Here is a 15,138-nt window from a genome sequence, read left to right as displayed (position 1 = left end):
TATCGGTAAAGGCACCACTACAGGGTTATAGAAAGAAGTTTCACGCGAAGCGCAGGTATATCAGATTATACGCAAGGCTTAAGGATCTGCTATTCCTATCTTTTTAGGAACGATTGACTTGGCAAAAATCTACTTTCTACATAGTGCTAGACAGATTCGCCATATGCTCGTAATGGGCTAGGGCGGTAAGTGCACAGCCACAATAGAGCTAACGCAACGGCTTCGCCGCGAGATTCATAAATCGAACAAGGAAATAAAAGCTCTCGGGATACTACATAAAGACCTCAGGCGAGACAATATCCTTTAGAGTGAAGAGCTCGGGCCTACTTTAATCATCGACTTTCACCGTTCTACTCTAAGATGCCGACCGGCTAAGCAGCGACCGGGGGCCGCAAAACGACGACTATGTCGAGTGGAGGCAGGAGATACAAAACGTCTTCGGGTTTCGTGATAAGGAAATCTATTTTCTACCTGTTAAATTAGCGATTTTGTGACTCAAATTCCCATGGTCACCTATATATTCCGAGGCGAAGTGCGCTCCTTATTCATGTGCATCAACACCACCCGACTTATTATGTGAGCCGGACCCTCGAACTTGAGAACTTTTCGGAATGATATGACCATTATAAGAGCATTGCAGACTGTCATTCAATTCTGATACCTAAGACTGTCGTGTATAAACCGAAAATATCGCGGTAAAGGTCCAGGGTTGCTAAAAACCCTGACAGCAGAATTATCCGCTCAAGTTTGCCATGCATGTCGTTAGATATACATCCCGTCAACAGGACCCTGCCTGCCAAACTCCTTGGAAAATTTCTTGTTCGATTTCGCGGCTAATTCCAAGTATTTATAGCTAGACTAGAGAATTGGAAAGTGTTTACTCCCATCCCCATCAATACAGAGATAACCCATCAATTTTGGCATAAAAATACTTTCTATCTAACTATAAGTCTGAACTCAAGGCAGGCTTCAATAAATCAAACACTCCACCGCCTTGTTATAAGATCTGAACGTTTTAGTCCCACTCCCTGACATAGTCTGACCACAGTAATAGTCCACTACGTTACCGCTTCCAGTATGTATATACCCTACACATTCGAATGGCAGCTCATTGTTATCGCACGACACAATCCCGGGCTTGGAACCATTTGGAGTATACTTGCATCCAGTGTACTGGCCCAGCGTGAAAGAGCCCAAATCAGTCGGATATTCAGTCGACTCTTTGGCACCGACAGAATCAGTCACTTTGCGTGTGTGGGCGCAGACATCGTCCTCTGTGATCTGCTGTCGGTAGGAGTAGTAGACGCCATAGAAGGCGTATGAATCGCTGCGAGAGAGGTCAAAACCATTATCTTTTTCCTCGTGGTATTTGAAGATGATGAAAGAGTTGGGGATTGCTGAACCCGTTGGGTCAGTCCCTCCGCCTTCAGTGGTGGTTTTGGTTGCCGTGGTGGAGGTGGAGGTGGAGGTGGAATCGATGGCTGACCAGTAGCTGGAAATATAGGAAGACCAGTCGCTCTCAATCGAGGCTTCAATATCTGCATCTAGCGTTTGCTCATACTCGATGATGGTCACAGTAGCTTCAATGAAGTCGCCTCCATCAATCGTCTTGGTAGCGGTCGTCGGCTTTGCGTTGCAGGCTGTGATGGTCTCGCAGGCGGTGGTCAAGGTCTCGGTAGAGTAGGTCGACGCCGGGGTGACAAGCGTGCTACTGATCCAGTCGGTGCACATCTCGGCTTCTTGGGTTTTGCAGTCAGAGTCTTCAGACTGGCAGTCTTTGCCCGTGCAGATTCCATTCTTGCAATCTTCGCCTGTGCAGCTCACGACCCGGCAGTTGGGTCCTGTGCAGGTAAAGTCGTCGCTTGAGCACTGTGAACCCAGACATCCCCATGACAGACAACCAATACCGAAGCACCCACCTGAACTGCTGTCGCAGTCAGAGCCTACACACCCATGGTCCTGGCAGTCGGAGCCCGAGCAGTGACCGCTATCGCAGTCGGGTCCTGTGCATCCGGTCGGCTTGCAGTCGTCGCCACCTATGCAGATGCCGCTGTAGCAGTCCTTTCCAGTGCAGCCTTTCTGGACGCATAGTTTGCCTATGCATTTGCCATTCTTGCAGTCTGGGCCTGAGCATGGAGCAACTGAGGGTGGGTTGTTGTCGATGGGATCCACAAAGTCAGAGTAGGAAAGGTCGTCACAGTTGTTGAGGCAGGGGCCGCCGCAGAACTCGGTGCAAATCTGACCGCAGTTGGCCGTGCAGGTCGGGCCGGGAGGGTTGCCTTGGGTGAAGGTGACCTTGGAGGGATTCTCGTTGTCGGTATACCAGGGCCAGGGTGGCAGATGCACAGTGCGGGTGACAGCCGGATGGGAGACACCCGTTTCGTTCAGAGGGTTGGGGTCGTCAGTAATGGTAACAGGCGGCAGGGGGATGCTGGGCCATAGAGTGCCCACAAGCTGCGTAGCATTCGCCTCTGTGATATTCCAGTTGTGGAATCCGTAGGCATCGGTCGTGAGTGGCGGCACTGAGATGGTCGTGTGTTGAATGTACCGGGTTATGGTGGTGATGGCCGTTGTTATGGATCCGCTCATCACAGTCTTGGTTGTCTTCCAGGCTACTTCGACCGAGGTGGGCAAACCCTGCGCCGGGATCGTGGTCGGGGTTGCCAGTGTTGTCAAAGGGAAAACGATATTCACGGGCCCAATGGCTGTCACCTGATTAGAGTCGGAATCAAACACTTCAGATCCCACAAAGAGGGTTTCAGTCCCGTCACTTCCACCTTCGACATCGGCACCACCCATGCTGGTGTCCGAGGTGTCCATAGAGTTGGGGTTTTTGAGAGAACCAGGTCCGCCCATATCCAGAGCCCAACTGAAAAGACCTCCCATGCACCTGGAATTGGCAAAATCGGCCTTTTGCTTCAACGTGCGCCCGTTGTCAAAAGACACCCTGGTATCGGAACATCATTAGCCATAGGTAGAGTCTTCAATGAAAACCACTTACCATTGGTTACTGTTCCATGTCATCCAGTTGACTGCGGCTTTTTCGTCGTACTCGATCGTAGGTTCATTAGACTCGATGATCCGATTGATCTCATAGTCAGAGAGAATACCGCTGGTTGCAGTGCACTCGCCTGCTGCTGCTCCCCCGGTGCTATTGTGATCCTTGTCAAATGCACAGCCAGGAGATGTACACGAGGGATCATCCAGGGTAAAGGAGCGCCCGTAGAATCCCAGACCTAATAGAACCTTGCTAGGGTCGATGCTGTTCCGCCATAGCAGGTCCAGGCCAGTAGAAACCTCTGTTCTAGATAGTCAGTTTTTCTTGGCGATACGGCAAGATACAAGGAATGAAATCGGACATACCAGTAAGATTAGTGTGTGGATTGATCACAGACTGAGTCCATTTGGTTGACCCGTCCCAGGTGCCGTGAATGTCATAGGACATAAAGTTGAAACTGTCGAGATACTCGGCCATGCCCTTGAGATCAAAGCCCTTCAAGTACCCTGAAATGGTCAGTCAGTAGACAATATATACAGCTAAGGGGTCTTGACCAACAGTAAGATGATGGGAGCGTCACAGTGATTCCATACGTGGTCTTGACCTCTTCACGCAATTCTTTAAGCAACGTCACTAGATTTGCAGTATCCCTGCTGGTACCACCTAGACGGTAAAGCGAACAACGTGTCAGTACGAGGACTTAGTAATATCAATCCACGAGAATAACGGTACATACCCCGATCTTCAGCAGCAGGATACTCCCAATCAATATCAATACCATCAAAATCGTACTTCTTCATAGTACTAACAACCGATTTGATGAAGGCGCTGCGTGTTCCCGGGAAACGACACAGGTTAGACCAGATTTCACCGCCAAGATCCCAGCCTCCGATAGAGAGGTATGTCTTTAACGAGCTCTTCTTTTTCTTCAAGGCAGTGAACTCAGTCCAGTAGTCCTCATCACCATCGTTCATAGTGGTAATGGTGAAATCGGATTTGTCAATGTAAGCGAAGCTGTAGTAGAGATGCTGAAGACACTTAGCACGTGCAAACGAGTTGAATAACCAGATGTAAGGCACATACAGTCCAGGGCACCGCGTTGATGTTGTCCGGTGTGACAGTATCGCATTGTCTCTGCGTATTCCAGCCCTCGTAGTATCCAATATACCGGGCCTCACTCGACTTTCCACCACATGATCTGAGCGATGGCTCCCATTAGAATGATAGATCCGATTCGGCGAAATCTTGTATGCTTACGGTGTATTAACAGGGTCGCAACCACTTTGGCAACCAGTTCCGCAGAATTCCTCAGTTGTCCCGCAAAAGCTGTGAAATTATAAAATCAGCAAAGGAGAAACAGGATTCAAATTCACCATCATAGCTTACCCGAATTCAGAGCAGCAAACATTCAATGGACACTCAGTGCCATTGACCTTGGCAAATTCTATAATTCAAATGGTTAATTGCCAGAGGATACCAAGTGAAGGGGGATCAACATACCACCGCACTCTGCTATAGCATCGCAGCCTGAAATACACACATCATCTCCGCAGAAGTCAGGCCCAAAGCCGCAGTATCCTTCTTTGGAGCAACATCCTGATTCACATTTATCTGCACTGGAGCAACTTCCCATTGCTGCCAAAGCTGACGGAATGACATTGTTAAGAACCAATAAGCTGAGAAGTAGCCATGACGATGAGAATGACAGCATGTTGGTCGAGTCCCCGTAGGACCTTCAGGTATAAAAGAAGGAACCTGATTGAAAAAAATGAACCTGTAGTAAGGAATGGAAAGTGGGAAAAAGAAAAAGAAAAAGAGCGTGATGTAAAAAAAAGAAATGCTTCACCAGGGCACGGTTCCTTATATCGAGTTAAGCTTGCCTAAACCTGCATAATTTCTGTTCCCTTAAGAACCAAGAGATCATTCCTTTCCTAGGTGACTTCGGTATCGGTCTTACGGGTATAGAAGAGCCAACGCTAATGCGACGTTCAATGCCTCTTGGCATGGGCCCATTGGCCCCAGTGGGTCAAAGATGTAAAACAAACGGCGTGATCTTAGCTCAGCCACCAACAACCCATTTAAAATACAGGCACATACCTGTATATGTATCGCCACCAAAGCCCCACCTAGGGTCTATATTGAGCCCAATGCCTCAATTGTCGGCATTTTCGGAAGACCGTGTGCATTAGTCGAGGCCTATATTGTATAGTCTAGAAGTGTTCCCCACTATCGGATTCAGGAAAAGGTCGGAAGTGCTTCGATCTAGGAACTGCTCGGAGGAGACTTTGCACGGGCCGAAGGCCTTTTTACGCTGGGGCCAAGAGATTATGGAGACCATGAGACTAGAGAAAGAAATTGGACTTCATGCTAAGGAGATTTACAGGGTCCATATAGTTTCCTGTGTGCTACGCCTGTTTAGTCCTAGACTGTTATTCTCGAGGTTAGTATGTTTAATGCTCGGGAATACTGATATGTCTTAAACACAAGTCCAGCCGGCACTGTTGGTCCATGTAAAGGACACAATCAAAAGCCCCATTCCCACCAATCTTTCGCCATGCTTCGGCCCACGGGTGCCTTCGAAGCTCTCGCACGGCAATGGAGATCCCATGTTCAGATCTTGCTTGTGTTATGTTTTGTCACCTTTGCAAGTGCCCTTTCTGATGACAGTTCGGCAATCTCCGCTGCAGGTACCCCGGTAAACGCTGGTTTTATCAACGGGACTGCACTTGGGCAAGACTCGCATTATCTCTACAAACGTGCAGGAACCAACAGTAGAAGCAATGTCGTTTATACATCGACGTGCTCAGATGATCAAATTACATACTTGGACAGTTCGCTGAGCGAAGCTAAAGACCTGGTGCGTATCCAGATCCTGTTCCAAAACCCAGGCTGATTTCTAACGCTACCCACAAAAGGCTTCCAGAGCTGTCACGGCTATAAGTGAGCTGTTGGACATAATGCGGCTCAAGGAACAGCCCGAGCATTGGCCTTCAGCCTCGTATACCAGAAGATACCGAAACCTCCTTCTCTGGGGTTCCTTGTTTGGTGAGCCGATACTGCAGAGAGGGGTTGGCAAGAGGACTCTAAAGAATACCATCAGTACGATGGCGAGAGTGAAAAGTATGTTGAATTCGTGGCCAGACCTGGAGCAAGAATTCCCTGCTGACGAGTACATCAAACCCTTAGATAGCTTCATGCGTGTTCGAAACGCACTCGACGTCAAGAAGAACAACTTTCACATGATAATCAATTGCCATGACAATTGGCTTGTATACTCGCATGATGAAGCGATTTCCGATGGCGAGGGAGGCCAGGTGTTATCTCGTGAGTTTTCTCCGAAAGATTGGCTTGGTTTTATGTCCACCCGTCCACTTGATACTCCTTTTTTTCCAGCCGAATGCTACTAACTCGTACGAATCTTCAGGGATGTATCACGATACGAGAATTCAAGATCAAAATGTCTACATGAGCCATACCATGACATGCCACGAACGGCCTTCAATGAGAGGCTACACTTGGGAAAACAAGTTTACGGGCAAGGAAGAGACTGTCTACTGCCCCGACTCATTCCCAATGTGGAACGGCCGCCACATAGCCGATAGACAGAGCTCGACCTTTGCGTCTATGAAGGGAAAGACGTTCAAAGATGTGAAGGAGTATGCTGCTGCCAGCACCATGCTCCATGAAGTCACTCATTCTCCGAAGACTCTCGGTGATCATTCGACCGAAGGTGAGACTCGTGATATATCAAGTCCCGAGTGAGAGCGAAGTTTCATGGCTCACACTGTGTTTCTAGACGTACGCATCACCTATCAGGGACGAACATACCCCGCGTACGGTGGACCCCTTTGCCGGGAGCTCGCCATGACCTTCACTGACGACATTGGATACCCCGAACTGAATGCCGGTAGGTGTCTTTATCACATTTTTGAGGCTCGGACATCCAACATGCTGACTGGTTTGCAGATACTTTGGCCTTGTTTGGACTCGGGGTTTATTACAGCCAGTGCAATTGGGCTAATTCTGATAAGCCCGGTAAATGTTGGACTGACACGCCGGATAAAATTTGCCCAACGGTAAACAACCAGAGAACATGTGTGACTTTTGACTGGGACGCTTAATGCATTGTTACCGGTATGCCGGACATGCAGGTATAGTGGGGGGTGGCGGGGCAGGGTGATGGTTGAGGTGAAAGAAAAAAGAAATACTTCTAAATTCGAAGATAAGTACTGATAGACAAAGGGTGAAGATAATATACTACTATAGCCATGGAATGATATAGCTATTCTTCTACTTGCTTTCTTTTCCGTTCACTGCTCATTCCCTAGCAAATTTAGCAAGGTATGTTAAACGCCTAGTGTTTTTGGAATGCCTCTATAACTTACGGAGTATAATACCTCAAGTCCCCCCTGCATTACAAAAACGAGCTAACACAAACTAGCGTGCACTAGTCAAGAGATGGCGCACCAACCCTTCGCACGTACGGCGGAACATCGCTTATCACGCTAACCACATACGGCTTAGAGCCTCTGGAGCTATACGCTTCTACGTATTTTCAACTTCCCCTGTATGTACATGCACTTGCGAAATTGAATTCATCTACTTTCCCGTAATGGCGCTCGCCCAACTACCTACTGAGATCCTGTGGATCATCGCATCATGCTTTTGCCACCAAAGGGACATTTACGCCTTGGTCCGGACCAATCGTCATCTATACAAAACACTCATCAAGTTTCTGTATTGCTTTCACGGCCAGTATAAGCATGGAGCCGCGCTCTCTTTCGCTGCCGAGCGGAATCTCTCTTTACAAGTTGAAAGTTTGCTGGATGGGCTGAATGCTGCCCGCAACCAGCCTCAAGCATCCCTAGCAGCGATAGAAGCAACCGAAGACAAGGCGCCAAAAATGTACGAAGAAGAAGAAGAAGAAGAAGACACGGTGCCAAGGAGAACACGAGAAATTGAAAGATGGGGCCCCACGGATCCTTACTGCCAGGATATCTTTACCCACCCTCTTTTCCAACAGGGATACAGCATCCCGAGTGTTGTGAATATCCAGCACGCTCTAGTGGTGGCAATTCAGGGTGGCCATACCAAAATTGTGGCCGTCTTGCTGGATTTTGGTGCACAGGCCAACTTCTACTATGGGGAGCGCGTTCAATGCTTAATTACTCAACATACTCGCAACCGGTGGCATAGTAAGGAGGTTGACTACCCGCCCCTCTTCACTGCGGTGCAGTTCGGGAATCTGGAGCTAGTAAAGTTGGTGCTTCAGCGTGGTGCTGATCCAGAGCTGTATGCCCCTTCACCGTTATATCGCGCCGTGAAAGATGATCGACGGGATATTATCCCTGTATTGCTCGAACATGGCGTGGGCCCGCAAGCAACAGCGTTGAAGCTCGCTGTACTACATGAGGATGAGTCCATGGTGAGACTTCTTCTTGATGGAGGATTAAATGTTTCACAGTACGGATATGCTGGACTCTACACTGCTAAAATGAAGGGCGAGCAGGATATGGTCGACTTGTTGGAGTCTCAGGGTGCGACCTTGGCTGCACTTACTGACACTGACAAGAGAAATTGGGCGAAGGAGGACGGGGATGGCACTCGTCGGCCTATTTTTCACCTTATGTTTATTTCCGACGAGACCGAGATCGAAGAGGATGAGGAAGAGGATGACGAGGTTCAAAATGGTGAGGATTGATTGGGTGCCTTTTCTTGTATCACACATTTCCAAATTGTTTCCCTTTTTTTTTCTCTCTCTTTCTATTCCTGGTTTTACAGACGAACATATGCACAACTGCACAACTGTGCAGTAGATATGTACACAGATACATGCATATGCCTACATATGAATCTAACAGCCCTTGGCGCATCGCGTAATTTCCAACAATGACAACCGACTATGTTGTATGAGGTATATTTTCCCTCAATTAACAGGGTGCTGCATTCCTTCACCATCCGCCCAGAATGGCCTATTGGAGTTCGGCCGCATTAAAAACCCTGTGTTGGCAATTTCGGTCTGCTTCCGGCCACATTGTTCCCACCGTCATCTCGTTTAGAAACTAGAGCGTGAGCTGGTGGAGCTGTGGCGGCCGCTAGGCAAACCCGGCAATCCGCAATCACCGGAGTGTTTCACATTGTATAGAATGGTGTGTGAACTAGTGAAATTGTTGACTTCTGTACTAGTTGACCCGATGCAGAATTTTTATTTTTTTCCGACTAAGAGGAAGCGTTGGATTGCAGATTGATGTAGTGTCAGTTTATGCATTGAAGATCAAAGATGAATGATCTTTATCGGACAGGTGATAATCAGTGATCAGTAGCTTGTTGGTGCCGATCCAATCAATCAAAATCTGATGGAGATACAATGTGTATTGTAGAAACCCAACAGCAAGGCCCTTCCGATGGGGCGAAATTGGCATGTATTTAATAAGACGCATCGGTTACAAGTTAAGTGAATCTCCAGATAGACTGGTGCCTGTTATTTTGCTCGAGGCTAATGCGGCATTTATATTTGCTACCAGAGAGCCACAAAAGGGGGCCTTCGGATGTATTCGCTCGGCGTTTGTTATATCCTGACCCTCCTTGACTTCTAGTCATATCAACATTCACAGATCTGGGCACCAGCACCTTCAGACAAATGGTCCGACCGAGCGTCGTTCTCCCAGCCCTATGCCTGAGTGCGTCTGCCACGGCGACCCTGCAGCGCAGATGGACTAACGGTGATACGGCAGCTGGAACAACTGGTGACAGTGTGATTGAGGGATGTGAGTACTGGATAAACGATATTGATGCTGGTGACTCTTGTAAGTCAATCGAGACCTACTTTGGCATCACCGAAAAGCAATTCCTCTCTTGGGTGCGTGAAGCAATCGCATATCTGGTCACATGATCCGACCAACTGACTGATTCAGAACCCTTCGGTGCCCTACTCGTGCACCTTGGTTCGTGGCTGGAGCTACTGCGTTGTCGGCCCCGAGAACCCTGTCACTTCATCCAGCACCACTGCGACTCCGACACCTGCTGGTACTCTGACATACTCGGGCACGGCGGCGCCCACACAGAGTGGTGTTTCCTCCAGCTGCGAGAAGTTCTACTTGGTCCAGGAAAGTGACACCTGCTACACTATCCAGGACAGCTTCATGAGCTTTACTCTCCAGCAGTTCTACTCATGGAACCCGTAAGATTCCCAGATCCCCTTCCTGAATCGGCTATTTCTGATGCCAAAACAGGTCAATCTCCACAGGTTGCAAGGGTCTATTGCCTGGGTACTATGTTTGCGTTGGTGATGGATCCACGCCTACTTCGCCTCCTGTCTCGTCTCCAACCGCGACAGGCTCGGCCGCTGTAACTGGTCACCAGCCACAGCAGACTGGCATTCCATCCAACTGTATGTCTGCCATTTGCTCCTATATTTACACAGACCAGATCAGTCCCTTCTAACTATAATAATCAAACAGGTAATAAATGGTACTGGGTTGTCGACGGCGACGACTGCGCTACCATTGCCAGCAAACACGACATCACCCAACAACAATTCCACGAGTGGAATCCCGCTACAGGATCAACCTGCACGACATTGTGGTCAAAGGCCTATGTCTGCGTCGGCGTTTCAGGTCAGCACATTCTACCCAATCCACAGACCCCGAAAGGCCAACCAGATCTCCTAACGAATTTAAACCCCCATAGGCTCCTCCTCTTCCGCCTCTACAACTTCCGTTTCCAAAACCACAACGGCACCATCAACCACATCTGGAGGCGCCCCCGGCCCAACAGGCAGCGGCACTGTCACAGACTGCGTAACATACTATGAAGCCCAATCTGGGGACAGCTGTTGGTCCATCGTCAATGAGAAATTCACCTATCTGACCCAGGCTCTGTTGACGAAATGGAATCCCTCTCTCGGCGACGCGTGTAGCCTTCTCAAGGATCAATACTACTGTGTCGCTATCAAAGCCGCTCAGCCAATGCCCGGTACCATTAATACCTGTAAGACATGGCATTTGGTAGCCAGTGGCGACGGCTGCTGGCAGATTGAGCAGGATAATGGGATTACAGCGGCGCAGTTCAACACATGGAATCCACAAGTTGGATCTGATTGTGCGGGACTTTGGCTGGGATACTATGTTTGTGTAGGTGTTTAGAATTGATATAGCAATTGGCGTTAGAACTTGTGTAGTATGGAGGCCGCAGCGTGGCTTCCGCAAGGCGGAAGTACTTGTGCGTGCGGACTAACCGGCCCTTACATTTTTTACCAAAATTACAGACCCTCGCATAGCGAGGGTCCGCCATCCATACCGTACATCCCATCCAAACCGTAGATTTTTTCTAAATCCCACCTTTTCACTTTGATCCTAAACCACCCCACCAACCATGCCTAAAAATAATAAAGATATAGAGAATCAGCTTCTTAAAGCTCTCGAATCTCTCGCTGAGCAATCTAAACCTAATATCGCGAAGACTGCGCGAGAATTCGCGGTTCCTGTAAACCGACTACGCCACCGATGGAAAGGGGGAAAATCGCTTTTTCAACGATAACCTAATGGTAGGAAGCTCAATCCTGCACAAGAGAAGGCTTTATGTGAATATATTGATTACTTTGACGCGGTCGGAGCGTCGATAAATCGTCGCCAAATTGCTATTGCCGCCAATTCAATTCTTGAAGAAGCCCACTATGACGAAACTAAACCACCCCTATAAATTGGCGACCACTGGATAAAACGTTTCCTGGATCGGTATCCTGAATATTATGTACGACGCCGGCGAGCTCTTGACGTTGAGAGAGCTTCTGCACTTAATAAAACTATGGTGGAAAGGTGGTTTTAAGACTATCAACGTGTGGTGACTAAGCATGGTATATGCTAATAAGATATCTACAATTTTGACGAAACTGGCTTTCAAATTGGCGTCGGACGCGATTAATTCATCATTACTAGGTATCTAAAAAAGAAGCTATTTAATGGATCTGTCACTAATCGTGAATCTGTCACGGTTTTAGAGGCTGTTTCGGCCGATGGTTTTACCTGCCCACCGCTTATAATTCTAAGTGCTAAGTAGGCATTACTACGCTAGTTTGACGCTATCGAAGGTGACGAGCATATATCTATAACTGATACTAGGTATATCAATAATACTCTCGTATATTAGTGGATTCAGCTCTTCCACAAATGGACAATTGGTCGTACAATTGGTGGAAAAAGGCTTGTTTTATATGACCGTTTTGGATCACATTTGACGCGTTAATTCGTTGAATTTTGTGAGAAGAATAATATCATTTTATTCTTCTTACTCTCCTATACCAGCCATATACTACAGCCTCTTGATATCGGGGTGTTTAGCGTGTATAAGCACTAGTATAGTGAGGCTGTTGAAGCGGCTACTATGACTGGATGCCGCAAATTCTCGAAGGATGAATTCCTATACTTAATTGGCGAAATCAGACGAAAAACCTTCTAGCCGCATATAATTAAGCTTGGATTCAAATTAACTGGCCTCTGGCCTATTAATTCCAAGCTTATTACTAATGAATTAGAGTCATACGATCTATATCATGACAATTTACCGCGGCTAGATACTCCGTTAACTAGCTCTCAAAACACCGAATTCAGCACTCTAAAAACAGCTAAGAGAATTCGAAGAATCAGCCATCGTCTCAATCAATACGATCCTACCACTCAGCGTTTCAAAGATGGGCTAGTAAAGCTTGCAAAGGGTGCTGAAGCGTAGGCTATGTTAGCTCTCCAGCTACAGCGGGAATTCGATTCAACACAAGCTGTTATGGGTGCTCGCCACGCCCGGTATGATGCTTCTCGACGCTATACTCAGATAACTAGCATTATCAGTTCATCCCAAGTCAAAGAAATGAAGCGAAAAGAATATAAATTGACTGAGAAAGCCGATCAAGAAAAAACGAAGCGGAAGTGGAAGAAGGTGTTGGTCGAAATTAGGAAGCATGAACGAGCGAAAAAACGCAGGGGAAATTGATCTAATTTTGTATACTAGTAGCAATCTGGTTAATTGATTTATTTACAATTTTTAATTAATTAATTTACTACGTGGTGGTATACTAAATGGTAGTCAAAGTAAAATGTATAAAAGATCTACGGTTTGGATGGGATGTACGGTATGGATGGCGGACCCTCCCTATGCGAGGGTCTGTAATTTTGGTAAAAAATGTAAGGGCCGGTTAATACACTATTATCATCAACCTGAAACATTGGGCCTGGAGGGGGTAATCTAAAATCAGGTCAAAGTTATGAAAGCTTGTTATTTATTTCGGTGGAGTACAATATCTAGTGAATTAATGCATCATTTTATTGATGGGAGCTTTACGAAAGTACGTATGAAAGCACGAAATGGATAAATTACGCGCGTGATCCTCTTCCCACTTGGTCTACTCCGTACCGCAGCTAACATGACCCTGGACCCAACTTGTTTTCTTCTAAGATTTCTTCATTTCCTTTTCACTAAATGATTCCAAGACTTTTTCGGAAGCAATTATTTAGGTGTTCGAGCATTTCAACTCGTCCCATCCGTTTTCCTACCAGAACTGGCCCTTCACAGCTCACCAAATCATTCTCAAAAACAATGAGTTCCTCACCTATCCCCGATTATGAAATCGAAGAACCATCAAAACGGGATCCCACTATGGAAACATGCTTAAACGCCGCAGACATCCTAGAACGGCTTCTCCAACAAGACGGATTCACAAAGTGGGGCTTCGTTATCTATCGCTGCACATATCAAAGCCAAAAAGACTGGGAAAGATTCATGGCTCGCTTCCTCCAGTCCGTCACAGAATACCTTGAGTATAGCAAGGGTCTAGATATGCTAGAAGGGTTTACCCCAACGGTCTTTGAAGACCCCTCATTTGATGGTGCGACCACCGCCGTTCTCCGCACCCATTTTAGGAAGTGGGCTACGACTGCACCGCTACAGGAACAGGGTGTCGATACTTTCGGAAACTCGGGTCGCTACAGATTTTTTGTTATGGTCGACCAGGAGGCGCTAGAGTCTGTCTTGAACTCGGACCCGGATGCCATGACGAAAACCGGGTTTGTTCGTCTGGTTTATGGAGAATGGGAACCGGAGGTAAATGAAGATGGCAATGAGTCAGTCGATTCGGATGAGGAGCTTGAGCCCCTGGAGGGATGCACGCTGGAAGATGTTGGTTGGATGAAAGTGCCTTACGATGAGGTGCAGGGGATTGGAGCCACGGATATGTGCGATATACACGACTGGGATACGTATTATGTTCGTCCTCCGAAAATGCAGGCCTTGGCTTGACTTACAGTGTCCACAAGTGAGACCGGAGGATGGTTTAGAAAATATGGGAATCGGACTGTGTATTTGAGAGGTTCAACGGCATTGAAAGTTGCATTTATAGGTCTAAATAATTTTCTTCTCCAAAGCGAACACATTTGTAACTTGAATATAGGCCGTGACGAGGCTTTAGATTCGTTTTCAGGAAGTGAGACACCATACATGAACATACGCGGATACATATAGTTGCTGTAGACTATATCTCGCTTCGGCAGTTGGATTCTAAACCACAAACCACAAGGCTGAGTGCGGATCCGTGGTGAAATCAACTTCGGCGAGGAGTCAGGGTAAATGGGATCTACTACACCAGTAGTTCAGAAACTGTGGTTTCTTTTGGCAATTAAGTGCGTACACAAGGTATGTATGGCTCCCTTGATATACTGCGTCAAGACATCCGTAAACAGTATACAAACCTGGATGTAAACCAGCAAAGCTACGAATATGGTGTTATTTACATCTCGCAACGACTGCCATAACAATGTTCTTCCCGAGGCACTATTTCTACCTCATATCTCAGAGGGATCACGGACACTGTATTGCCTATTTGGGTCTAGTGGCCCTCTCGGCCAGATCTGGACACCCAGTTCTCCTGCTCATACTATGTCTACCTTATTCTCTACTGTACCATGACAGGATACCACAACTCCTTTAGCTAAGATGAAGCAACATGTTTTTGCGTTCATCTATCAAACTTGGTTTGATGATGCTCCCAATATCTGTCCATACTGTAGGAAAAATGTCGAGGGAAGCAAGGAGAGAAGGAGGATAGAAAGTTCATGTTCTCCGGTCTCGCCCGAGGGTTCGGAACGGAGCGGAGG

At 47.3% G+C, this 15,138-nt stretch overlaps 6 protein-coding genes across 6 annotated transcripts; 5 read left to right on the top strand and 1 right to left on the bottom strand.

The window, feature by feature from the left end:
• Positions 1–969: 969 nt before the first annotated feature.
• Positions 970–4,709, bottom strand: N7471_008893 (uncharacterized protein; the record flags this gene model as incomplete). The annotated part of the gene is made up of 9 exons (XM_057281612.1): positions 970–2,947; positions 3,002–3,299; positions 3,364–3,504; positions 3,557–3,661; positions 3,735–4,026; positions 4,082–4,196; positions 4,256–4,324; positions 4,385–4,442; positions 4,499–4,709. 9 exons carry the CDS (start codon positions 4,707–4,709, stop codon positions 970–972), a joined length of 3,267 nt encoding a protein of 1,088 aa, XP_057135872.1.
• Positions 4,710–5,552: 843 nt separating this feature from the next.
• Positions 5,553–5,891, top strand: N7471_008892 (uncharacterized protein; the record flags this gene model as incomplete). Its single annotated transcript, XM_057281611.1, has 1 exon — positions 5,553–5,891. The coding sequence occupies one exon, from the start codon at positions 5,553–5,555 to the stop codon at positions 5,889–5,891; it is 339 nt and encodes a 112-aa protein (XP_057135871.1).
• A 211-nt stretch (positions 5,892–6,102) lies between these two features.
• N7471_008891 (uncharacterized protein) lies at positions 6,103–7,119 on the top strand (the record flags this gene model as incomplete). Its single annotated transcript, XM_057281610.1, has 4 exons — positions 6,103–6,322; positions 6,423–6,728; positions 6,795–6,905; positions 6,965–7,119. 4 exons carry the CDS (start codon positions 6,103–6,105, stop codon positions 7,117–7,119), a joined length of 792 nt encoding a protein of 263 aa, XP_057135870.1.
• Positions 7,120–7,610: 491 nt separating this feature from the next.
• On the top strand, positions 7,611–8,699 carry N7471_008890 (uncharacterized protein; the record flags this gene model as incomplete). The annotated part of the gene is made up of 1 exon (XM_057281609.1): positions 7,611–8,699. One exon carries the CDS (start codon positions 7,611–7,613, stop codon positions 8,697–8,699), a length of 1,089 nt encoding a protein of 362 aa, XP_057135869.1.
• A 939-nt stretch (positions 8,700–9,638) lies between these two features.
• Positions 9,639–11,142, top strand: N7471_008889 (uncharacterized protein; the record flags this gene model as incomplete). Its single annotated transcript, XM_057281608.1, has 5 exons — positions 9,639–9,857; positions 9,913–10,178; positions 10,231–10,388; positions 10,459–10,614; positions 10,688–11,142. The coding sequence occupies 5 exons, from the start codon at positions 9,639–9,641 to the stop codon at positions 11,140–11,142; spliced, it is 1,254 nt and encodes a 417-aa protein (XP_057135868.1).
• A 2,443-nt stretch (positions 11,143–13,585) lies between these two features.
• On the top strand, positions 13,586–14,284 carry N7471_008888 (uncharacterized protein; the record flags this gene model as incomplete). Its single annotated transcript, XM_057281607.1, has 1 exon — positions 13,586–14,284. The coding sequence occupies one exon, from the start codon at positions 13,586–13,588 to the stop codon at positions 14,282–14,284; it is 699 nt and encodes a 232-aa protein (XP_057135867.1).
• Between the last annotated feature and the right edge of the window lie 854 nt (positions 14,285–15,138).

The sequence above is a fragment of the Penicillium samsonianum genome (genome assembly GCF_028829775.1).
Source record: "Penicillium samsonianum strain IBT 33392 chromosome Unknown utg000004l_segment0_segment0, whole genome shotgun sequence".
In the NCBI taxonomy this organism is placed as follows: domain Eukaryota; kingdom Fungi; phylum Ascomycota; class Eurotiomycetes; order Eurotiales; family Aspergillaceae; genus Penicillium; species Penicillium samsonianum.
This window is presented reverse-complemented; position numbering and strand designations above follow the sequence as displayed.